A 25,627-nucleotide genomic window follows, 5' to 3' on the forward strand; every position below is an offset into this window, starting at 1 on the left:
TGGCGCACGATTTCGTTGCTGCCTGTCAGGCACCCTCTTCCCCATCCCAATTTGAAACCACGTTTTGCATGCCTCTCAAGTCTTGTGGGGTATCCCACTCCCACGTACAAAATTGATCAGTCATTGTCTCGTGTTTGATGGTAGCATATTCAAGCGATATATCTGATCATGGTACCATATTCAGGTGATATATGTGCGAGTACATAGGTAGCATGTTTTTCATTTCTATATGGTTACACGGAAGAAGAATATACACGACCATGCATTGGGGGTGTCCAATATGTTATATGTTAGGAATTGATAGGCAAACAAACGATAAATAACAATAGATTAATCACTGAAGACACAAGATTTAACGTGGAAAACCCTCTCAAAGTAGGAGAGAAAAAACCACGGGCGTCAGCCAGCAAAATATCTTTACTATATCGGGGTGAGGTTACAACGCCGCACGGCGGCTTACAAGAGGTGTATATATATATATATATATATATATATATATGAGATGAAACCCTAAAAGGTATTACGATCCGTACAGCGGGGGCTCCGCCCCCCACCCCCGGACGTCCCCAGATGCACAACCAATGGCCCAGCTTCAGTCTCCATTTCGCTCCGGCAGAAGCTGGCCTTTATTAAGTGTAAATGAATTTGAATCACAACTCAACACAATAGGCCGATGGTGCTAGCTATGGCTTCAAAACGAGAGTGAAGGAGGGGGGAGGGGGGGGGGGGGGGGTTGTTGCTCCTCCCCAATGGTAATATTAGTAATTGTGGTTACCGAGCGAGGAAAACATGAAAAAAAATTCTAATTTTTGTTTTTTTAACTTTGTCGATATATCGGTCGGTTTCGGTTGTTGTGCCTTGGCAATAAGCCTAGTCAGTAGTCACCAAGGTAACCACACGGTTTCTGACGGTAAATTGTCACACATTTAAGATCAACATATGCTTCTCAATTCTAGTCCAATGGCTTTGCATAAGATGTTAGGAAGTATGTCCATAGTCTAAGAATCAATCGTAACGCTGGTCACTATCAAGACTTCAAACAAGGGTAACAAGCTCAACTGATATGATTGCTAAGTGTGGCTAGCAGCGTTTCTATTAATTTCAGAAGACAGGTTAACGAAATATTGGTTCCGAGGAGACAAGCGACTAAGCGATAACGGAGCACACCCACCTAACCTAACCTCCCCTTCCATTTCAAGTTGTAACGGAAATGGTGGTGAAGTGTGAACCACCACTACCACTAACTCAAAAAAGTCAAAATTGACAGATTGAAATAGGCAGCAGCCCAACCTATTCTCATAGGGTGTGTTTAGTTCACGCTAAAATTGGAAGTTTGGTTAAAATTGGAACGATGTAATGGAAAAGTTAGAAGTTTGTGTGTGTAGGAAAGTTTTGATGTGATGAAAAAGTTGAAAGTTCAAAGAAAAAGTTTGGAACTAAACTCTCCATAGAAACTAGAATAAATTGATTGAAAAAAAAACAGTAACCGAACATATATATAGCCTATTAAAATAGAAACTAGAATGTGGTCAAGTTAAGACATGGCATATTTTAGAAAAATAAAAATTCTAGCAATGTTGTAACCCATTGTCATAAAAATTTGGATAAGAGTAAAAAAACTTATTACAAATACAATGAACAAGTAAAATGAGGGAAAAAAAAGAAATGCCATTACAAAATAAAAACATAGCAAAATACTTAGACATAATGGTGAGGACATTGGGACAGGATCCTAATATCCTATGGGACAGGATCCTAATATCCTATACCTTCAACGTTAGAGACATATGGGTTTTGAAGGTAGGATCCTAATCACTATGGGCACTTTTGGAACATAGGATTTATAAAAAATTAGGAATAGTATAGAAACGCATATGAAAAAAAAAGAGGGTTTAAAAATATGGGGAGGTGGGATGTGATGTTTGTAGCTTCGAGCATTGGTTTATTTTAGATTTGGCAAAGGAAAATAATAAATACTCCCTCTGTTCAGATTGAATTCTTTTTGGGACAGAGAGAGTAGGTTGCAAGAGCATCTCCAACCGATTGACTATTTTGAGCTCTCAAAATGCTCATTTGGCCAGTCATCTAAAAAATTAGTGAGCCAAATTTGCCTTTCACTCCAACATTCTCTCCATTCTAGCAATGGGATACACACATCAGCCCTATCTCCTTTTTTTCTCCCTTCTTTGCACAACCTCTCCCCTCACCTATCACCGACGCTCCAAGACAGCATGGGAGAGCAGGCGACAGTTGGCGGTTGACGAGCTCGATGGCGGCAAGCGGATCCAGGCGGCAGCCGGCGACATGGGTGGGAAGCGGCGACGTGAACGTCCCTCATCGATTCCCCCGTGCCGTCGGTGGGCGGGCAGGTAGGCAAATCTGACGAAGGTGTTGGCGGCGACGGAAATCGGCGGCAACGGTGACAACGTTGCTGCTGCTCGCACTAATGAGAGGCGGAGGCGATGCCGTGGGCTGCGGCTACTCACGCCGACAAGGGAGGCAGCGGGTGGGCGGGCGGGTGGATCTGACGGCGGCGGAGGTGGCAGTGGAAATTGGCAACTACGGCAGAAATCGGCGATGACAACGACGTTGTTACTACTGCTGCTCACACCATCGAGATGTAGTGGCGACGCCAATGCCAACGGTGGATCCTCAGCTCCATCCCTGTCCGCCGCCGCTGCTCCAAACCGATGCCTTTGCTGTGCTCGGATGAGGAGGCGGAGACACAAAGTGGTGTGGGGCCCGCCATTTGGCCAGTGAGTTTGCCTCTCCACATTTGGCCAGGCAGTGGGGACGTTTGGCCAGTCGAATGGCTTAGCCATCCGGTTAGCAACTCTATTGGAGTATTCCTTTTTGCTTGACTTGCTAAAATTTAGCTTGGAGAGGCATTTGGAGAGACCGCTGGAGATGCTCTAATAGATGTTGAAATTTAAACTTTTTTCTAGTAATGGATTCTATTCTCTTGAGGACATGTCTTCTTGTGTACCATTTTCTTTTAAATTCAATGCAAATAGTTATTTTTTTAAAAAAATTGACAATGTAGAGTGTAGTAACGTCTAGCACTCCGCGAAAAAACCAAGTTCAAATTCAATCTAAACAATGATAAAAAAAAGACAAATTCGAATATAAATAGTACTACTATTCATTTGCTGAATTTGTTTTTCTTTTCGTGTATCAATGTGTAAGTTTGGACCTATAAGATTTTGTGGAGCACTATCACCTTGTTTAGTTCCAAACTTTTTCTTCAAACTTTCAACTTTTCCATCACATCAAAACTTTCCTACACACATAACCTTAAAACTTTTTCGTCACATCGTTCCAATTTCAACCAAACTTTCAATTTTGGCGTGAACTAAACACACCCATAATAATATAAGGGATTATTCTCTTTTGGGAAAGATTAAGGATGAGAAGAAAAGACTACAATACCCATATTAAATGTGATTCTGGTTGTGGTGACTGGGTAGTTGAGGGTTAAAATAGGTAGAAATTTAAATTAGAATTGATGGATGTGACAAGCAGTGAAGCAAAATCTCTTATATTATGAGACTAGTAGAAGGGATAAAATCTCTTATATTATGGGACGGAAGGAGTATATATATACATTGTATGACTATTGTCAGTCTTTTTTTTAGATTTTTTTCATAACTACTTGAATGATTTTCAGACAAGTACTCAAGGGTTTAAAACAATTTTCCTGTTTTTCAATTGGAATCTATGGCAAAGGAGAATTTTCTCCAGTTCTCCCTAAACGAATAGTGTGAATTTCTATAGGAATCTGATCGTCTATTTCTCCAACAAAATCCTTCAAACCAAACGAAACGACCCTTAAAGCGGTACTCCTACATATTATTGCCGGGAAAAAAAAAGAATGTGATGAACGAAACGAAATGATAACGGCGAGTGCTGCGCGCGCGACGAGGTTTCGGTTCAGTTGGGAAACGCCGCTGCCACTGAATGCACGCACGCACAACGCCTTTGTTCAAGGAAGGGATGATACACAGGAGTACTATCCACCCAACCAAACCTGAACCGCCCAACTGAAAAACCAAACGGCTCAATACCCACATCAAACCGGCTCTAACTAATTTAATCACACGAGAAAAAAAAAACCGAGCCTTACAAAATTCTCAAGTAATTACATGAGATTAATAAGCTAACTAAGCTAATAAACTATATATTATTATTTGAGTAACAAAAGGATGGAAATGGAGTAATTGATGAACTAACCAACAGCAACAAGTTTGTTTTGAGTTGGAAATGGAAAAGGCTTTGCAATGTAAATGCAATGCAACAACTACAAGAAGATGAATCAAGATTAGAGATCTATGATCGGTTGATCAATCAATCCTGACCGTTGGATGGGCGGCCGTCGGGCCCTTTCCGGCCGACGCCGCCGGCGTTGCCCGTCTGTGCCGCCATCGCCGCGGAGGATGCCACCAGCGAGTACACCACGCTCACCTGCCGCTGCACCTCCTCGGTGATCATCTGCCGCATCATCGCCATCAGCCACGGGTCCTGCTCCATCCTCGCCTTCTCCCTCGCCACGGCCTCCTCCTCCGCGCGCGCCGCCGACGACCCGCCGACCACGGTGGAGGCTGAGATGGCGGCGGCGGCGGCGCCCGGCGGGCTGAGCGACAGCGACGTAGGCGGGTCGGGCGGCGGAGCCCGGTGCTCCACGCCGGTGGGCGGCGCCACGCACAGCCTCTTGGCCGGGGGCGGCGGCGGCGGAAGCACAGGGACACCAGCGACGACCGCCGCCGGCGACGACTGCGCAGGGATCGCCACCGAGTCGTCGCTGGTGCCCTCGTCGTCGTTGTCGGCCTCCTCGGTGAGATCCATGGACTGGTACGACACGGATGCAGCCGCCGCGGCGGCCGCGGCGGCGGCCCTGCGGTTGCGGCGGAGCGAGGAGTTCCAGTGGTTCTTGACGGAGTTGTCGGTGCGGCCGTCGAGGAGGCGCGCGATGGTGGCCCACTTGTTGCCGTACTTGGCGTGGGCGGCGACGATGAGCGCGTCCTCGTCGGGGGTGAAGGGGCGGCGGTGCACCCCGGGGCTGAGCTGGTTGCACCACCGCAGCCGGCACGACTTCCCCGACCTCCCGGGCACCTCCTCGCTGATCGCCGTCCAGTTCCTCGGCCCGTGCCTCGCCACCGCCCCTCTCAGCTGCTCGTCCTCCTCCGGGCTCCACGACCCCTTGATCTTCCCCCCCGCCGCCGCCGCCGACGACGACGAGCCCTCCCCGTGAATCAGCATCTCGTCGATCGGCGACGGCCGCGCGATGGGGACTCGCGCTCGCGGGAGGATATAAAGCCCGCGGCGCGTGCGTCGTCTGTTCGCGTTAGGTGGACGGGGCGGGGGCGGGGGCGCGCGAGAGGCGTTTCCGGCGCGAGGTTTTCTTGGGCGTTTTCGCGGTGGTTTTTCCATTCCCCCGCATGCGTTGCGTTGGACGACACGGGACGATCGAGGTCGTGGTCCACCAACCGCCAGGCGCGCGCGCGGGCGGCACGCACGCACGGTTGGATGGGGACGAGCTCCAACTCCTCGCTCTCTCTCTCTCTCTTTCCTCGTCGGAGTCCGGTGTTGGAGCATGCGGTTCTCATCCCCGCCGTTACGGGCGCACGCTCGCGCATGTACGGGGGGTGATGTGGGTGTGTGTGTGTGCGGGGGGAGGGGATTTGCTGGGCCTTTTCGGGACGTGTCGTTGGAAGTGGAACTGGAGCGCGCGCGGCTGCGCTGCTGGCTGTTACGTCTTCTTTCTCTCAAAGAAACGGAAGTCGTGGTGTGCGTGTGTTGTGGGATCTTTTTATCGTGTTGATCTGTTTAGGTGTGTCGTGTGTGAGGACCGGCAGTGATACATAGGTTTATAGGTTTATAGTGAGAGTAGATTTCTTTTCCTTTTACTTATATATACATATATTTTTATTATTAAATGTGTACATGTTGTAATTGTAATTTTTTAATATATATATTTTTTTATCTATGTGTCCACAAAATATGTAATAATAGATTGGTCGATTTTGGTTTGGCTGTAGTGTATGAAGGTGATATATTTTGACTTACACGAAAACCCATATCTTGTATTTAATATACATTTAATATAGTAACAAGTATTTGGTCGTGTCATATAACCTATGAAACTTCATTTCTAGATCCCAAAAGTAAACCATTCTAGAGACGGGGGCTGAATCGTCTTGTATAGTAAAAGGGATGTAAAACTTTTTGATGGTTACCGGGGGAAAATATGTTACTTGCGAAATGCTGGAGCGGTTTAACCGTCATTTAAGTACGGGCAGGAGCATCGTGTGTCTTGCCATGTTTGGGCTGGTAGTGTTGATGGGGACTACAAGTCAAGTGATCAGCACTTCCCCGGCCAGCGTTGGCACATGCAGTTCTCGCTGTTACAGCCGCACGCATGCCTATGCATGGGATGATGTGGGGGTGGAGGATTTGCTGGCCTTTTTCAGGACGAGCGTGTCGCTGGCGTGAGACGTGTCATGGGAGATGGAACTGCGGAGCGCGGCTATCTGTTACGTCTTCCTTCTGTTAAAAGGGTTTGGCACCTTGCGTTGGGTGTGTGATGTCGTAATGTATGTGATTGTTGTGGGGACCAATAGCAAAAAAAAGTGAGTTTATAATTATAGATAGCTTGTTTTTAATTTTACATTTTTATATTATATATCTTTTATTGTTGAATATGTACTTCGTGTAATTGTAGTTTTTTCTGAAATATGTTTTGTTATCGGTGTGTCAACATGTATGCAATAGTGAATTGGTCCATTATTTAGCTTGTTTTAGCTCGAGTCTATGATGGCGATAGGTTTTAACTTAAATGAAACTTCATTTGATCTTGTAAAATTAAGGTGGTTTATTGTGTCATATAGCTTCATGAAACTTCATTTCTAACTTTTCAAAAGTAAACTATTCCGGAGATGGGTTAAACTGTTGTGTATGGTCAAAAGGGTGTATAACTTTTGATGGTTATTTGGAGAAGATGTTACTACTTGTGAAATACTAGAGTTATTTACTGTTATTTAAGGGCGGACAAGGACGTTGTATGTATGGATGGACCTGGACTTTGGACGGGTCCCGCCCAGCCCATAGTGATTTTAGCCCAAACATCTAATACATGATGAAACTAGATGGGTTTAAATGAGACCTTCACGCCTCGGATGGCAGCCTGGGTGGTCCGGGGCCTAGGTCCACTCCTAAGGACTTGTATAACCCGTTTACATCGTCTTATTGTACTCGCTCTTATGTTTTGATTGAACGAAACCTGAACTTTCTATTCGATCTGGTGGCAAGTGATTTATCGTGTCGATCGTATAGTTTAATGGAATTCTATTTCTATCTTACAATTAAAGTAAATGAGTTTAGATATTCCTTTAAAACACGAATAGTTAAAAAAATTCAACTGCATTATATAATTTTGAACATAGGCAATAACTTGTATCATTAACGTAAAAAAGGGGGAAATATACTGCTATAAATCTTAAGCATGACTAATAGTTGTATTTCATGCTAGCTTACTGAGGTTGCATTGTATGAACAACTACTTGGGGCGGCTATTGCATCATTCTCCACTAATACAGAATGGATTTTTGTGGATGAGGCTCCCTCCAGGCTCCAGGCGGTCCGTAATGGCATTCGCATGGGCCAAGGAGGATTTGGAGAGATTATAAATATGATAAGTCATTCTTACCGTGGCACCTTTTAGAGGAACTACCATGATAGATGAGGACGCTACATGAATTTTATATGAAGGCATTTAGAAAGGGCCTCGGTTTTATTAGTGTCAAGGTCCCGCTTGATGCTTTCATGTGTGGACTCAATAGGATATTCATAATCGATTTGTGTCACCTACATGCATTGTTCAAACTAGAGAAAATGGATGTCAATCTCGCTACCACATTTTGTTTGTAAGTGTTTACTCTTGTATGTTCCACATAAATGTAGGAAACAAATGTCCGTTGATTTAAGTTGTATTCTATAGGACGAGGCAACCGGTTGGCTATGTCAACCCAACTAATTAAGATTTGCAAGACGCAACATACTATAGAGCTGCATGTGAATTGCATGGAACTAAAGGTAAGATAGCCAAGGAAAAGGAATCATATATCAAAAAAATGCACAAGCGAAAGAAGTACGAGGTAGTGGTATACTTGGAACGAGCAATGCGCTCACACCAAGACAAAAGATGTCATAATTTTCCCATACAACTTTAAGTAAGCAGCAACTCTTCTATTTCATTACGTGGTTAGTGTTCAATACTACATAATTACTAGCAAATATCGCCTCTAATTCATCTATCTTATTTGCAGTGACCACTACATTTTATTTCTAGTATATCTGGTGGTGTTTTTACTTGGTCATAGTGCTCGACCCATCAAACTATAACAAGAATAGCTACATAGAGTTCCTTACTATTTTGACTTTGGAAGTAAATACCCCCTGAGTACCTTAATGTTATTCTGAAAATTTTGAAGTAACTCAACAAGAAATAATTTTATCGGCACGATGCACATAGGATATACGTTAAAGAAGGAATGGCAATAAAGGAGCAAAAGCCAAAGCTATACATCAAAACGGGTTGGCTGGTACTTACACATGACATGTACAAGAAATTTTCAAATGATTACTTATTTGTACCGAGCAATGTTATTATTATGTTCGCAGTGTTTCAAACAACCCCCAAGCACCCTACTATGTACTATGTATATATTATGTGTGCAAGATGCTTAGGGTCAATGAGAAGTACAAATCAAACCCTGATAATGTAAGTCCCGAGATTATTCTCTATACAGAGTATTTCATCCGTAGTTCATTTCCTAACATGTATTGTTAGTTTTTAGCAAATTCATCAAATCCCTTATGTTGCAAACAAGTTCAACATGGCAACGGTTTGGAACATTCGCATTGGCTTGTGTTACTTCATCTGCCATGACTGTTGCAATGCACTAGGTCTTTTTTTTACAACAATGAGAGCCAACTGAATGCAGAAGACAAAATGAATCACCTTCGAGAGCGGGGAATAGAATATGTGAACTGAAAATATACTATTTCATAAACGAGATCGATCATTTGTAATATAGTTCACAAACATATGTTTATATGTACAAATATATAAATATTTTCTGTTTTATATATTGAAACATATTTATTTGTGCATGCAGGATTTTAATTACTATGCATTACTATTTGCTAAGAACGACCTCTTGGATAGGTCCTATGTGTAGTGCAAAATATTACCACTATAAAACAGAAATTTTAAAAAACATTTTAAAATTTGATTAAAAATTACAGAAAATATTTAATTAGGTAGTGGGCACTATTTTCCAAATGGCCAATGTATTGTAGGCCATATGGGAAAATGATTATCACAGGCGGGGCTCTTAACGTGACTGACTACGATAATGTATATTCGCAAGTGGACACCTTAAGAGGGTAGCTTGCGATATTTTGTTTTCGCACGTGGTTAGACCATCCGTATGTGAAAAATCCGTGTATCCGCAGACACATAGAAGACATGTTTTGACGGCATGAAAAAAAGATTCTGTAGTAGTGCTCGGTGAGCACATTTTCCGAACGGTTTAAGGTTTACTCCTATTTTGTATAAAATTTTTTTCTACCCAATAAACCGATTAATCATATAATATGACTTGTATCGTTTTACGTGCCAACGAAAATCCCAGCCCAATAGCTAGCGCACCATCCATTCGGAACGAAGCCTTAATCCTCTTGTCATGACAAGGTTCGAAGAAACCACGCATGAGAATGCCATGAGAGGAATCACTCGCGCGCATATTTCTGGCGATAGGCATCGATCGATCGATCCTTTTGCTGTAGACGGACAGGCACAGATATATCGAGATGGAGACGTACGCCATGTATGTGACCTGTGAACTGTCAGGGTTAGTTTAGCAGCATGCATGGACGAGATGGCCCAAAGCATGAGCTTCACTGTCACATCTATATCGGTTCGGTTTGGCTCAGTATGTACCGCCGGCCGGTGGTTCATGGAAAGCGCATCAAACAAAAGTGTAACAAACCTTCTGCTAGCTAGCTTGGTTACTTGGACAACTGGCAAACTCTACTGCTTCTGCCCATGCATGCCATGTCACTTCTTGTCATGTACCGGCAAGGAAAGTGATTGTCATTAGTAGTTGTTGCTTAATTAACTGGAAATTGGAATATGCATTATTCTTCTTTTAGCAAACATGCATAAACCTTTAGCGTGTGCTTAATTTGATTGTAGGGATAATGTTGGTTGGATGGCTAGAAATTATGAGGCAATATCGATTGATCCCTATGTTTGATATAATTACTCGGAATGTAGGTAGGAGTATACAGTTAATTAATTCCGTTCTCGTAACTAAAATTAGCTAGCTAGGAGTAGTTATCTTGGGTAATCCTACATAGAAATTTCATATATCGCAAACTTCCTGTGATAAATATACGCTAGAGATTAATGATGCGTTCATATCTCTAGTCCCCACGGTTAATTAGGATTATGCGGTGATATTAATATTAACTTTAATCCTCTTTATTACCTATATAGTAACAAAACAAACACACCATACGTTAGCTTTTCGTAGAAAAGAAAATTAAACTAACAAGATAGATAATACAAGCAAAACAGAGAAACACAAGAGACGAAAAAAGGGGCCGGGTTTCACATTTTTCGATCGGGTCGGGACCGGGAATAATCGTGTGCGGCAGCAGCAGCAACCGGTATACGACGACGCGCCGCGCGCGGCAGACGGACGGGTGCGTGCGTGCGTGCGTGGGCGGGCAGGCGGGCGGTGGCGCGCGCGGCCGGTGAGACATCAGCTGGCTGCGCGGGGGAGGGTGGACGCGACGGCTGATCAGCCGACGGGCGGGCGACGACGCGCGCGGCGCGCGGCGGTTGGGCTCGCTGTGCTGCCTGCCTGCCTGGGACGGACGGGGCACCAAACCGTTGGCGTTTGGCGTTTTGGTCGCGTACAACTCCTACGTGTGTTACGTCGTACGAGGCGACTAGGCGTGCAGGTGTTTGCAGGCGACGCGCGTGGTGTCAACGGCTGCATCGGCCGTTACGGCAGGGGCAGTCAATTCGTCAGTCAGTCAGTCAGATCAGGTGGGGTCGGTTTAATTGGTGGTGGTGATGGTGGAGTCGGAGAAAAGAAAGAAGAATTTCATCGTTGGTTACAGCCGGATCGGAACTGAGATCCATAGCTGCCAGCCTTGGCCCACACCGACTCTTGTTAGATTTCAGGTCAGCCGCTCGCTGCTCACAAGTCAGAGCTGCGTCGGCTCAAGGAGGACGTCCTACCTTACGCACGGTGCGCTATGGCTAACTACCTCTACTTTTGCGAAACACAGCCGCACTCATCTCATATTTGTCATATAAAGGTAGAGATACATCGTATCCCTATGCACTGTCGCACTGACGCCCTTGAGCTTTAACGCCTAATAACGTTGTCAAGTGGGCGACCACTTCTTAGAGCATCTCCAAGACTCCAACATTCTATTCAAAATATATAGACTCTCCAAACATCCATATAATCAGCTATCCAATTAATTTGGCAAGTCGAACTCATTGCCTCCTCCAATAACCTCTCCATCTATATTATCTATTCTAAGCCTATTACATTGGGACCCATATATCAGTCTCTACGACCCCTTCTTCTTTCTCCTCCTCTTTCTCCCCCTCTTCCTCTTCTAATCTTCAGCAATGACAGCGCAGACGACGGCGGCTGGCCATGGCACAGACAACGGCGGCGACGACTGATGTCGGTGACCAAGGCGACGACGGCAGCTGCAGCGGATGGTTAGCAATCGGAGCCGCGGTTGTGGCAGATGGCAACGACGACGGCAACCGCAGCCCCGCGCAGAGGCGATGGAGGCTGTGGAGGTCGTGCCCTCCCTGAATCCATGCCGCGCCGGCCAAATCCGGCGAGCACGGAGGGGCAGAGGTCGCGTGTGCCCCCCTGGATCCATGCTGCTCAGGTCGAATCCAACGCGGATGAAGGTGGCGGAGGCTGGCGATAGTGGATGGCGACGGCGTAGATGGCGGCGGCTGTGGCTAGCAACGAAGACCTCGGCAGCATCGACGGATGACGGATGGTGGATGGTGATGGCGACCTCGACGACGACCGGTGATTGCGATGCTCCTCTGTGTGGGTGCGGGAAGAGAGAGGGGAAGAAGGGTGTCTGACGGCTTGGGGCCCATGGTTGGAAATCTGATTTGGCCAGTCGTGCAGGATGGCTAAGTTTGGCTAGCTAGGGAACCAATTTGCTCAGCTGGATGGCTCGGCCATCCAGTTGGCAAAGCTGTTGGAGTGCACTTTTTCATCAAACTGGCTAAATTTTATATTGGAGAGTCTGTTAGAAATGCCCTTACGATATCTTGTGACTGAATGACATAATGTTTTCTATTGGACTACCGTTCTTTAAGTGGTGAACCATGTTTTACATGCATCGACAATAGTTAGCATAGTAGTTAGTAGTGGAGACGCATAGAAGGAATCTTGATGACTTGTTCGGGAGTTGGGTTATATCGACCATTACTATCACTATGAGCAACTCTGTGAGACTAAATCGATATATTTTGAGATAGACAAAGTCACCGCATGCGTCTTACTGTCCATCGTTGTTTGTAATTACCAATTTTTACATGCAGATGATTAAACCGCCTGCTAATGAAGATGACATCATTTTCATGGGTGGCTTAAGCTTCCACATGTGAAAATTTATTCTTTTATGTGGGCGGCCTAAGCCACTCTTGTGTGAAAATCAATGAAAAAACACATATCTACACCTATTATTTTCATATAAAGTTGGACGAAGACAAAGTTTATATCTGGACAAGATCTATAACATTATACTTGACAACCTTTTCATTTGAAATTATTTATAGGCTCAAATACTTCTTACAAGATCATAGATCTATTTTTACAAAATCTCATATCTATGTTTCAAATAACCTTAGATAAATATTGTAGAAGGAGATTTGGATCAACCGTAACTTTCATTGATCAATGGAGCTTATATTTATACATGTACAACAAGGCTTGGGAGTTGCCTGGGCCTAACTAATCCCCTGATCTAAGGGACGTGCAGCGGTGCGAGCGGTGCGAGAGGAGCGCGGCGTCGTGCGCGGGGTGCGCGTCGTGCGCGTGGAGCGCGCCGCGAGAGTCTGACGAAGCCGTTCGCCAACACCCCCCCGCAGTCGCAGCCGTCGTATCACCGACGCAGAGACTGGCTCGGAACTCGTTGAACATGCTTGAAGGAAGCCCTTTTGTGAACACATCCGCGAACTGATGGGCACTCGGTATCGGTAGGACGCGGAGTTCACCGAGCGCGACCTTCTCCCTGACGAAGTGGATGTCGAGCTCGATGTGTTTGGTCCGCTTGTGGTGCACCGGATTCTTGGACATGTAGACGCTGGAGATGTTGTCACAGTAAGCGATCGTCGCCTGTGGAACGCGGCAGTGGAGTTCACCGAGCAGCTGGCGCAACCAAGTGCACTCCGCCACCGCGTTCGCCACACCTCTGTACTCGGCTTCCGCACTTGACCTCGAGACGGTCGTCTGCCGCTTGGACGACCAGGAGATGAGGGAGTCGCCGAGGAAGATGCAAAAGCCGGACGTGGAACGCCGGGTGTCGGGGCAGCCGGCCCAATCTGCGTCGCTGAAGGCGGTGAGCGTCGGCGACGTCGAGGCGCGAAGGTGTAAGCCAAACGCGGCCGTTCCCTTGATGTAGCGCAGGATCCGCTTCAGCAGGGTGACGTGAGCTTCGCGCGGAGCATGCATGTGCAAGCACACCTGCTGGACGGCGTAGGCGATGTCGGGCCGCGTCAAGGTCAGGTACTGGAGAGCGCCGGCAATGCTGCGGTACCAGGAGGAGTCCTGGAAGAGAGGCCCCTCGTCGCTTGACAGCTTGGGTTTAGCGTCCGCCGGAGTGGCCACGGCCTTGCAGTTCGCCATGCCTGCACGTTCGAGGACATCGGTGGCGTACTTGGACTGGCTGAGGACGAACCCGTCGGCAGTGCGCTGAACTTCGATGCCGAGGAAGTACTTCAGGGGCCCCATGTCCTTGACCTTGAACTCCGCTTGAAGGCGATCGATGATGCGCTGCAGCAAGCTCGACGAGGACGCGGAGAGGATCATGTCGTCGACGTAGAGGAGGAGGTAGGCCGTGTCGGAGCCACGGCGCAGCACGAACAGGGAGGGGTCGGCGCGGGACTGGACGAAGCCGAGGCTGGTTGCATGATCGGCGAAGCGCTTGAACCAAGCGCGCGGGGCTTGACGAAGACCTTACAGCGAACGGGAGAGGAGGCACACGTCCGCCGGGCGAGCAGCATCCTCAAAGCCTGTGGGCTGCTGGCACAGGACACGTTCCTGAAGATGGCCGTGCAGGAACGCGTTTGAAACGTCCAGTTGATGCGCCGGCCATTGCTTGGAGGAAATCAGCGTCAGCACGGTGCGAATGGTCGCTGGTTTGACGACGGGCGAGAATGTCTCGCCAAAGTCGACGCCCGGGCGCTGGTTAAACCCGCGAACCACCCAACGTGCCTTGTACTTGTCGAGTGAGCCGTCAGCATGAAGCTTGGTCTTGAAGACCCACTTGCCGGTGATGATCCGAGCACCGGGAGGCCGGGGAACCAGAGTCCACGTCCTGTTCGCGAGCAGGGCGTCAAACTCAGCCTGCATCGCCGCGCGCCAGTTGGGATCCCGGAGCGCCGCGCGAACAGACGAAGGTGTCGGCGACAGGGTCGACGTGGCAGTCATGGCGTACCGCGGGTTGGGTTTGCTGTGTGTGTGCATAAGCAAAGAAGGAACGAACAGTATGAAACACCTCAGATGCCGGAGGAAGAGCCGGAAGCAGGTGCTGCGCGGTCATGGCCTGTTGGGCCTGGAACGGCGGGCGAGGGCCCAACACACCCGCGCCGGGAGCCCGGAACGGGAAAGGCCAGGCCTGGACAAAGCCTGTCCAGGGGTTGTAGCCCCAAGGCGCAGGAGGGCGAGGCTGGCCGTCGTGCCCGGCACCAGCGCCGCCGCCAGGAGTCGAAGGAGCGCCGCCAGGTGGGGCGCCGCCGCCCCGGCCACGACGCTTGCCCCGTCCCTTGGGACGAGGCTGGCCGGTGGTGTCGGAGGTGCCGGAGGAAGACCCGGTGCCGGCGTAGAGGGCCTCCCCGGCTTCAGCCTTGGCGTCGTGCTGCATCTGGAGCTCCGCCAGCAGCAGGTAGGAGCGCGCGGTCATGAAAGTGTGTGGCGGATTCCGGTCGGCGATGCTGGCGCGGAGGGAGCGGAACTTGGTGTTGAGGCCGCGCAGGAGGTTGAGCACCTGGCTGGGCTCAGACACGGGCATGTTGATGTCGCGGAGGCCGTCGGCGAGTTGCTTCAGCTTGGCGGTGTACTGCGTGATGGTCATGTCACCTTGATTGATCGAGCGGAACTCGGTCTCAAGGTAGACAGACCGTTGGACGGCGTTGTCACGGAAGACGCCTTCGATGTCGCTCCACACGGTGAAGGCAGAGGCGCGGGGCTTGTAGACGACGTCGAAGACGTTCTTGGCGATGGAGTTGTGCAGCCAATTGACCACGCAGTGATCCGCACGGCGCCACTCGGCAGTGCGGAGGTCGAGAGCGGGCGGCTCCTGAACATGGGCCTCAAGGCCGAACTTGCCGAGGACCGATTCGAAGCTGCAGCGCCACTGGCTGTAGTTGGAGACGTCGAGATCGAGGACGACCGGGACGTGGGAGCGGATGTTGACGGTTTGAAGAACAGAGGTGGAAGGCGCCGGCACAGGCTCTTCGTCAGAGGTGGACGAGGCGTCGGAAGCGCCGGAGCTGTGCGACATGGCTAGCAAGGGAGAGGTAGCGGAAGACTAAGATCAGAGGGTCACTGATACCATGTAGAAGGAGATTTGGATCAACCGTAACTTTCATTGATCAATGGAGCTTATATTTATACATGTACAACAAGGCTTGGGAGTTGCCTGGGCCTAACTAATCCCCTGATCTAAGGGACGTGCAGCGGTGCGAGTGGTGCGAGAGGAGCGCGGCGTCGTGCGCGGGGTGCGCGTCGTGCGCGTGGAGCGCGCCGCGAGAGTCTGACGAAGCCGTTCGCCAACAAATATGTATCACAATCAATTGTAGAGCTTAACTAAATAAGAAGTACAATTAATGACCTTTTTATTTAAGAACATTTGGAGGATCAAATAAGAAGTACAATTTTTGGAGAGGTGAAATTAAAACAATGGCATGTTAATTCCAAACAACAACGAGCAAACCTACCTGTATTAAAAAAAATGTTAATTCTAAGAATTTATCTGGACAAGCACTTGTCTATTTTTAGAATTGGACTTTTTCTACAAAAGAGGGGAGTATGTGTATCTCGGCCCAATTCCAGAGTTATTTTATCGTTCTCGTTGAAAATGGTAGAACTCCTTCTTGTAACTTTATTTACAAGTACGCGAATTACAAAGATATAAAAATTATCAATTCTCTACCTTAATCCGTCTCAAGATAAAAAGAACAAACAGAACTTTTTGATAAGATGTGGACAGGAGCGGTCCTATAGAGCTAGGGCTGGGGCCCGATAATTGGGACTACATGCTCATGGGCCGAAATGAATTTTTTGGGAATAAGTTCACTCTAGGTCCCTTAATTTGTCACCGAGTCTGAATTTAATCTATAATCCGCAATAGCAGATATGACGCGTCCCTCAGCTCCCAAAACGTGCAAGCACTGTTGCCTCAGCCTTCTCATCCATCACCGTCATGTCTCCCTCGCAGGCACTGCCGTCGTACTTGTTGGCGCTTTTTCTGACCAACACAGACTCACTTAAAGATTTGCGGTGTTAACGGAGTCGCCAATCATCTCGATCTAGAAAACTCTAAACCAAGATGGATTTTGAAGATTTAACCAGCTAGTAGAGCTGATCGATTTGAAGATAACCACCCGTCTCGTAGGCGAAACAGAAGGTTTACAAGACAAAGCTACAAAGGGGTATCGCACTCATGTAGTGAAGGCGAAAAATTTATGGCACAAATCAACAAAGATGGACTAAACTAGGATAGTGTAGAAGATATGCTGCAAAGTAAAGGTAAAAAAAACGATTCGATTAATTTTAGAGGTTGTGGTTGGGAGTTTAGAATCCAACTTGCCATAGCCCTTATAAAAAGGTTATTCTTGCCTCACAGGGTTTTTCCCACGTCCTATTATGATGAGAGATCATTTTTAGGATTAAAACAAACCTCAGGCCCAAACAAGGAAACCCGAGACCCGACAAAATTTGGATTCAGAGTCATCAGCCGATCTGATCATTGCCATTGGGCCAATCAGATCGGCGGTGTGTGGCCGGTCAGACCGGCCTTCCATAGGAAACCTGATCTTCTCCCAAATTTGGCAATGTTTTTCTATTTCGTGTCTAGATGTCAAATTTAGGCGTTAACACATACCCCTGCCTTTTTGGCGAACTTGTGAGCCGAAAAGCATAGGACATGTGGTCTTAGGGCAATAATTTTTATCGGCCATATGAGGTTCTAAGTGTTTAGTAAATCAATCTCTTTGTAATATCCTAACAAATCAATAATTTCTTACGAACGATTCACACAACTTGGTATAGATATTTCCAACTAGATAATTACTCACCGAGCACCTTGCACTTAGACCCAACAAATGGCGACTTCAAGATGTGAGGTCGTACCTATCATCGTTCGTGTCTCCTAATTTCCTTAGAAGCATATTAACATTTTGCCCCCGAGCAAAATCGGCTTTGTTGAATGCACGATTTCGAAGGTAAGATAAACATTGTGTTAACCCCTATAGAATCATGTGGAAGAGATTCATCTCTAATGACCGATGGTTCTTTTCTCAACGAATTGGTTTCATCACTACTCTTGGAAATCACCGGTCACTCAACTTTTCCTTCTTTGGGTCTCCTCACTCGCCTAGGTATTTTTTGAGGCTTTAATTGTTGTACGTTTCGTTCCTCACGTCTTCGGCTTTTGTCTTCATTTAATCTTTGGCTCGAATACATTGTAGCCTCCTTTTTTGAAAGCGAGATAAGCCAAAAGATATCCATTTCGGCTCTAGTTGTGTTCCAGGAGATAAATGATGATTCTTGATTTTCTTTTTTTCAAATTAGAAGCTCCTGTGTTGCCCTCAAGTTTCCTGATTGTCTTTGGTGCATCACAAAACCAGAGAGGGGTTGTCGTTGGGGGTTTAGAAACGAACCAGCCATAGCCCTTATAAATGGGTTGGTCTTGCCTCCTCTGGACCTTTTCCACGTTCTATTAGGCTTGTCCTTGGTGCATCACAAAACTAGAGAGGGGTTGTCGTCGGTGGTTTAGAATCGAACCAGCCATAGCCCTTATAAATGGGTTGGTCTTGCCTCCACTGGACCTTTTCCATGTCCTATTAGGCTTAGAGATCAATTAGGACTAAAAAAGCCTCAGTCCTAAACATGGAAGCCTGAGACCTGACGAAATTGGACTCAGAGTCGAACTCAACCGATCTAACCGACCATATGCTGCTGGTCAAACCAACTCCAACCGCCAGTCTGACCGTCTCGATGGTGGCAGTCAGACCGGCCTTCCATAAGAAACCCAGTCCTCTCGCAAATTTGGCTATGTTTCCCTATTTCGTGCCTAGGTGCCAAATTAGGTGTTAACAACACTGTAACAACCCTCCCTCTATAAGCGTGTAGCCAGCCCATCCGATAGGCGGGCCCACTTTACACATACCACCCCATTTACACTTTCGTTATTACTTCGTGTAAAAGGATTAACCTGGGAGTGGCATGGTTGGAGGGAATAGACCTTGTAAGTTGGTTCCACCCTTGTTAAACTAGCAAGTTGGTACTAAACATGTCCGTAAAGCCCTCATGGGCCACACATGCCAAATACTAATTGGGCCAGGATGTTACATCCCCTTTTGGTGCCATCCAAGAAGCCCAAGAAGCGCTGGAGAGTGTCCTGCCGACCACCCAACTTTGTGCTCATCACCAACACCTCCAACATCCGTGTCAAGGTGTAGGAGTTCACCGGCTTCCTAGTCTCGCCCTTTATCACTGCGCCCTTCGACGACTACGAGGCGGAAAGTGATAAGGTGCATGACACCGCCACCGCCAACCATGGCGGCTTCTTCTCCCCCTTGGGTGCTCATGGACGAGGAAAGGGAGAGAGAGGAGGATGGGAGAGAAGAGGGAAAAAAGAGGGAATGTTGATGTGGGTCCCATTGCAATTTTTTTTTTATTTTTAACCAACACTTACATACATGTGGGTTATACTGTTTTTGGTACTTTAAGTGCCACGTCAATGCCATATCATGTTAGCCGAAATCACCGTTCTAACCATCTTGAGATTTTATTTGCACTAGTTTTAAGAATTGAGGGACGCGTCATGTCTCGTATTACGATTCATGGATGAATTTCAGGCTCACTGATAAATTAAGAGACCTTTCCTTTTTTCGCAGTGTTGAGATATATGTGGGCCAGAAGGGCGGCCGGTGCCTCGTACCATCGGATACTCTAACTGGCAAGCAATATATGCAAATATTAATTGCCAAGTGGCGGTGTTTTTATGATTCACTATAAAAAAACCATTTTAATAGGTGGCTAAAATGGTTTCTGACAGATGTTTAGCCAACCGCTTCTGATCGGCGATCGCTTGTGTTGAAAACTTGAAATGTTAATTTTTCATATCTGGGAGAGCAACCGCGTATGGAAATGCCTTTCAAACAGTCAGAAAGATGTAGAAGATGAAGCTCGGGTTGGATTTGAATGAGTGAAACGTGAGGATTGAGCAGATTGGCGTGGCAACGCACGTCGGATTCACTTGACCGATCGACAACCGCCAGCATGTCATCCCCCACCACGTCATATCAGGGATTGCAATTCCGGAACAGAATTATGAAATTTCAGTTATTTCGCCCTCCCCCCACCCACCAGAAAGCACGTATTTCCACCCAAAAAAATTCCCTTTTTAAAATATTTTTTATGAATTTGATCAAAATTTATTTAAATTCATTCAATTTATTAATTTTTCAAATAATTTTGGCTAAAAATACCAAAATTCTTGAAACTTTGGTGGCAACCGAAATTCCAATTTTTTGCTGAAAAATGGAGGTGTAAACCATGCCCTACATTACATACACCACTGTAGTGTGGAGGAGTTGTTTCTACAAGCGGGTTTGGATGGTTAGGGAAAAAGGTACGGTCTTGAAAATAAAATATATTACTAAGATTTATTTTTGAGTTTTTATTTAATACTAGAAAAAAAATATCCGTGCGTTGCATCGGGTGACAGCTATTTTAATCTTGTTATTATTATATGGTTTAGCTAAGTTGAAATTCACTGTGAGAATTCATTTGAATATATACGTTTTTAGAAAATCATGAGCTTTAATTAGGAATTTAGGAATCCAATCATCTCAAGTTAGTACGCGAGTTTTTTTGAAAGAGATTTCTTATACAACTCCTTCTGTATTTCAAAAAACGAACGAATCTAAAAACTGACTAAAATACGGATATGTATTTTCAAAAGCAAACAAATTTAAAGACTGATTCATACACGAATGACATACCAATGAACTGGCAAAAACATCTTTAATTTTTATAATAGTAGAGATAAAGATGATTTGAGTAATATATAAAATTCTGAGATTTATTTCGTTTTGCTATTGAAAACGGTTTTTCCCCTCAAGAAAACGGTTTTTCTCAGTACTGATGATTGATTGAAAATAGGAAAACCCAAGCACTTTTGCTCAGATCTTTGCATTGAAGATTCAGAACATCCAACCCCTAGCTAACCAGTCACGCACTTAAGAAACTTTCATTCCCGAGATTAAATTAATGTCCATTAAGTACACAAGTCAACACCACTCACCATCTACAAAAATCAGTACTCCCTCCATTCCAAAATACACTTATCCCAAAAACCAAAAGATAATTATTTCGCCTACTCGTCTGAATTATTTTATAACAAATACAATACGTGCAACCAATTAAATTAGAGATCTTGAGATGAGGATTAAAAAAAACAAATTTAGAAGAGATGTGCTAATTACTTACATGCATATATACACATCTTCTATTATATATGAAACATCTATGATACTTAATATTCAATTAATTGCTCATTCCATTTCAAAATATGGCGCGTAATCAGTTTTTCAATATCTCATAGCACCATGTATGCAATTAACGAGCACTCCCGCCCTCCCTTAAATTCGGCTTTTAAATCAAGATCTCTAATTTAATTATATGCATATGTATTATATTTATTAGGATAATCCGAATGAGAAGCTCCTAATATATAATTCTTACTTTAAGTTAGTGGTTTTATAATGAAAGGAGTCTACACTAATGACTCGTCTTGTTCAACGCCACTGAAATCTAGCTATACCTAGGTAGGTAAGGAAACTGAAGAGGTTGATCATCTCTTCCATGCAAGTTAACGGTACTGTTGGCCTGGATTGTGGCCAGATGAGACAAGTAAATTTTATGCAACAATTAATTTTATTCCTTTTGTGTACTATATTATTGAAGAAAACCAAATCTTTCAAGGAAAACACCAAAAAAATGTTCAATACGCATGTAACGGGTACATTCACACAATATCGCGCGCACACCAATTTAGGAGATTTTGAAACTCGATCAGGAGTTCGAAGATTGCAAAGATTACCGTCATGACTTTTAATAATGTAAAGGCACAACTCAAAACTGATGGTTTATCATCTCATTGGGAAATGCAATCAGTAATTTACAGATATATATGATGCTTGCTTGATTAATGAGACAAAATTAGTTATGTGTGGAGAAATAAAATAGGAATCATGTATCTGTTGAAATTCTTATAGAATTAGAATTATACAAGTCCTTCAAAATCAGCAGAAATAAAAGCAATAATGTGATTCTTTTTTTTACTTTACAAAAAATTCGTCAATATTTATTTTAAATAAATTTCTCCAACGAACTAGTATGTATATGAGTATATGATTATGCTCAATTGTTAAGGCAGAACATCCATTTGGATAAAATTGTAAAAACATCAGGAAAACCATATGTTTTAAGAAGCCATAAGTTAAATGTTTTTATCATATATATTAGATGGAGGTCGGGAATGTACCCGAGAACTGCGAATGGTGAAAGAGCAAAATAGACAATATGTTCGTTTTTTTAAGATACAGGGCACACTTGTTAATGGAAGGAAACTACCCCAACATTTTAGAGTAATAGAGAATATAACTTGTAGGGCACACATGGCTTCAATTGTCATAATAAAATTAACACAAACTAGATTGGAGATAATTATTTTTTCATGCATGAGATCATATGCTGCTGAAATCAAATCATCAATTGTTCTTTAAAACATCAACAATTTAACAATAAAAGACAGCTCTTTATCATGTAAATCAAATTAAAGATCGAAAAAAACAAAGTGGGGGGTTTAGTATAGCTTGTGTTAATTAAACATCGCATGTGTAAATTAGAACACAAAGTTCTAGCCTATACATAAAGACTACGTACTGCACCAAAAAGATAACAGTACAATATTGTTCAGGATTAGAAGTAACCTCAGATTTTTTTTTTGAAACATTGCTACTCATTTATATACAAAGATCAATAAAAAATACATATCATATTCTTGTCATAATTAAGCATGCATCCATTGATGTTGCATGCAAATGGATTTTCAATTACTAAAATCGAATCTTAAATCAATTGTAAACCCTAAATCTTCCCAATACCACCTCATTACCCCAAGCGAACCCCACCAAACAAACTACGAAGAAGAAAGCAAAAAATAATAAGGAAAAAAGAAAGATGAATTAGTAGAATCTCAAATCGAAACCCTAGTTAGCTAGTGAACTGATCAAGCTAGGTTGCATGCAGATGCATTCGCCATGGACGCCCCCCTCAGCTGGAACGCCAAGCTAAGCTAAGCTAGCTCGCCAAGAACTCCCATGCATGCATGGAATCGGTCACTTGAGGAAGAGATCGAACCAGGGGTCCGGCTCGCTCCACAGTAGCGCCGCCGCGTAGTCCTCCTCGTCGCCGCCGTGGAAGCCCCACGCGGCCTCCTCCTCCGCCGCCGCCGCCGCCGCCGCTGACGCGGCGTCCTCTGGCGCCGTCGCCACCACGGCCTGTGTTTCAGCCGTGGAAGACACAGCAGCTGCAACAAGAACAGCAGCCGGCGCGGCGGCAGCGAGCTGTGGTGGCGGCGCCGTGGTCGTCGTGGTGACCGTGGACGTGGAGGCCGTCGCCGCGTAGTAGAGCGGCGGCGGCGGCGGCGGCGGTTGCGGCTGCAGGAGGTGGTGGTGGAACGGTTGGTGATGGAAGGCGGGGTGCAGGTGCGGCGGGCGCGGCAGGAGCGGGCGGAGCGGCGGCGCGGACGTGGAGGAGGCGGCCGAAGAGGAGGACGCGGCGGCGGCGGCGGCGGAGGACGGCGGCGGAGGAGGCAGCGGCGGCGGCGCGGTGAGGTTGAGGTGGGCGCGGGGCCCGTAGAGGAGGAGCGCGGCGCGGTCGTAGGCCCTGGCGGCGTCCTCGGCGGTGGCGAAGGTGCCGAGCCACTTGCGCGAGCGCTTCCGCGGCTCCCGGATCTCCGCCACCCACTTCCCCCAGCTCCGCTGCCGCACGCCGCGGTACCGGAACTTGCCATTCTCCGGCCCGCCCTTCCCCGCCGCCTTCTTCTTCGTTCTCCCCCCTCCGCCGCCGCCGCCGGCGCCGCTGCTGCTCGCCGCCGTCTCCGCAGCTGGCGCCGCCACCGTGCAGGCGTCGTCGCTGGGCTCCATCGGAGGAGGAGCTAGCGGCAGGTATAATAAAGCGGAGGAGGAGGAGAGCGAGCAGCGGAGAGGGATGGGCAAGAGAGAGAGAGAGGGGAATGGGGTTTGGTTTGCGTTGGGAGAGGAGGGGGTGGAGGTCGAGGAGGATGTGCTTGGTGGAGAGGGGCGGTGGTCAAATATAAAGCTACAGCTCCCTCCCTCCCTCTCTCAAAGCTAGTACTACTCTCTAGTACTGTACAAGAGAAGATGAAGCAGAGAGAGAGTGTGACTATGAGCAGCAGTGCAGTGGTGTACAGCAGCTAGCATGCAACAGGAGGGGATTGAGGTATGGAAAGGTCACTTCAAATCTCTTGTGCGCGCATATACGTGATGGATGGATGGATGGATAGATCGTGAATGGATGGATGGATTATGGTATATATCAAATCGATGTGCCTACGTTTCAAAGTTGGAATAATTAATGGGACTGCCTACATAGTAGTATATGTCATAAACCCTTTGAAACGTATACATGATTTGAGAAAACGTAGAAATTAAAAAACATAAGATTTTAGTAGAATTGTATATTTAAACCGAAGATTGCAAAATATGAAAAAAAAACATGGGAATAATTGTTTGAATATACCACATGAAATATAGACTTAGACGAAAGTTTTCAATAGGTTTGAGCTCTTACTAACTTTCCTTCAACATAATCTACATGCAATAGCAAATCCATAGTAGTTTTATAGGATTTGGAAAGCTAGTAAAATCATTTGTATCAAAGGGCCAAATAAAAAAAAATCTTATAGAATTTGAATCCTATGAAATTCCTCCATACAAAAAATCTTACAGATTCGTGTGATCCCGACCTAACTCTATTTTGCATGTGTTGTCACTATGATCTGCCCCTTTCCTCTGCCGCCTGATCTCCTTGCCTCCTCCGCTGCTATTACCCCACCATGCCATGCCCGAGCAGCCCTGGCGAGGTCTGCCAGACCTCCTCCTTCACCATCCATTTCCGCCTCTCCTCCTCCTTAGTTGGCAACTAAGAGCCCCCCCTTCCCATTCTTCGTAGTGTAGTTTCTAGCGGAAAGGAAGTCATCACCATCTCCTAACCACTCAATTTGCTTTGTCCTTGCCACCTAGCCACCCATCATCAAGTTGCCACATCATACAACAATGCCTTTAAGGCCCTCATACAACCATGCCTTTAAGGCCGACGCCATCTCGCCGGAGCTGGAGAAGGAGTGTAACAGAATTACTTCATAACACATATAAGTTTAAATTTGGTTTATAAAAATAAAAATAAATATGACTATTAATTTGAAGTTGCATATTTATGAAGAGATATATTTTATATAATAGTTTTTTGATGAATTTTTAGTGTCATGAAAAATGAGCGAACGGACATCCCCTCGGAGAGACACGAAGATTTTCCCAAGCGTATAGCGTAGGGAGATGGCATTGGCATGGGAAACGAAGTTTAAAAGTACTTAATTAGTAGTATAATGAACATAACTATAAAATCTTAACTCGTTATATATCAGATTGTCGAAACCCAGATCTCTCTACCATCAATCCAAATTTGATGGCTATGAGTATTTCCACTTGGTCAAACACTCAAAGTGCCAGCCAATGCCGGACTCCTCAATCTGATGGCCAGTTGAATGCTGCATGCATGCCACCCATAATAAACAAAATGTGTTACACTATATATATATATATATATATATATATATATATATATATATATATATATATATATATATATATATATATATATATATATATATATATATATATATATATATATATATATATATATATATAAAGAAATAATCTAAGCAAAACCTAACTCTAAACAATGATGGC

General features: G+C 45.7%; 2 protein-coding genes across 2 annotated transcripts; both read right to left on the reverse strand.

Annotated features, from left to right (window-relative positions):
* Window positions 1–4,061: 4,061 nt before the first annotated feature.
* Window positions 4,062–5,551, reverse strand: LOC4338503 (transcription factor MYB77). The gene has a single exon (XM_015784088.3). It carries the CDS (start codon window positions 5,425–5,427, stop codon window positions 4,345–4,347), a length of 1,083 nt encoding a protein of 360 aa, XP_015639574.3. The 5' UTR covers window positions 5,428–5,551; the 3' UTR covers window positions 4,062–4,344.
* Window positions 5,552–22,795: 17,244 nt separating this feature from the next.
* Window positions 22,796–23,838, reverse strand: LOC9271873 (ethylene-responsive transcription factor ABI4). The gene has a single exon (XM_026025824.2). The coding sequence runs from the start codon at window positions 23,780–23,782 to the stop codon at window positions 22,973–22,975; it is 810 nt and encodes a 269-aa protein (XP_025881609.1). The 5' UTR covers window positions 23,783–23,838; the 3' UTR covers window positions 22,796–22,972.
* Between the last annotated feature and the right edge of the window lie 1,789 nt (window positions 23,839–25,627).

The sequence above is a fragment of the Oryza sativa genome, chromosome 5 (genome assembly GCF_034140825.1).
Source record: "Oryza sativa Japonica Group chromosome 5, ASM3414082v1".
NCBI classification, from domain to species: domain Eukaryota; kingdom Viridiplantae; phylum Streptophyta; class Magnoliopsida; order Poales; family Poaceae; genus Oryza; species Oryza sativa.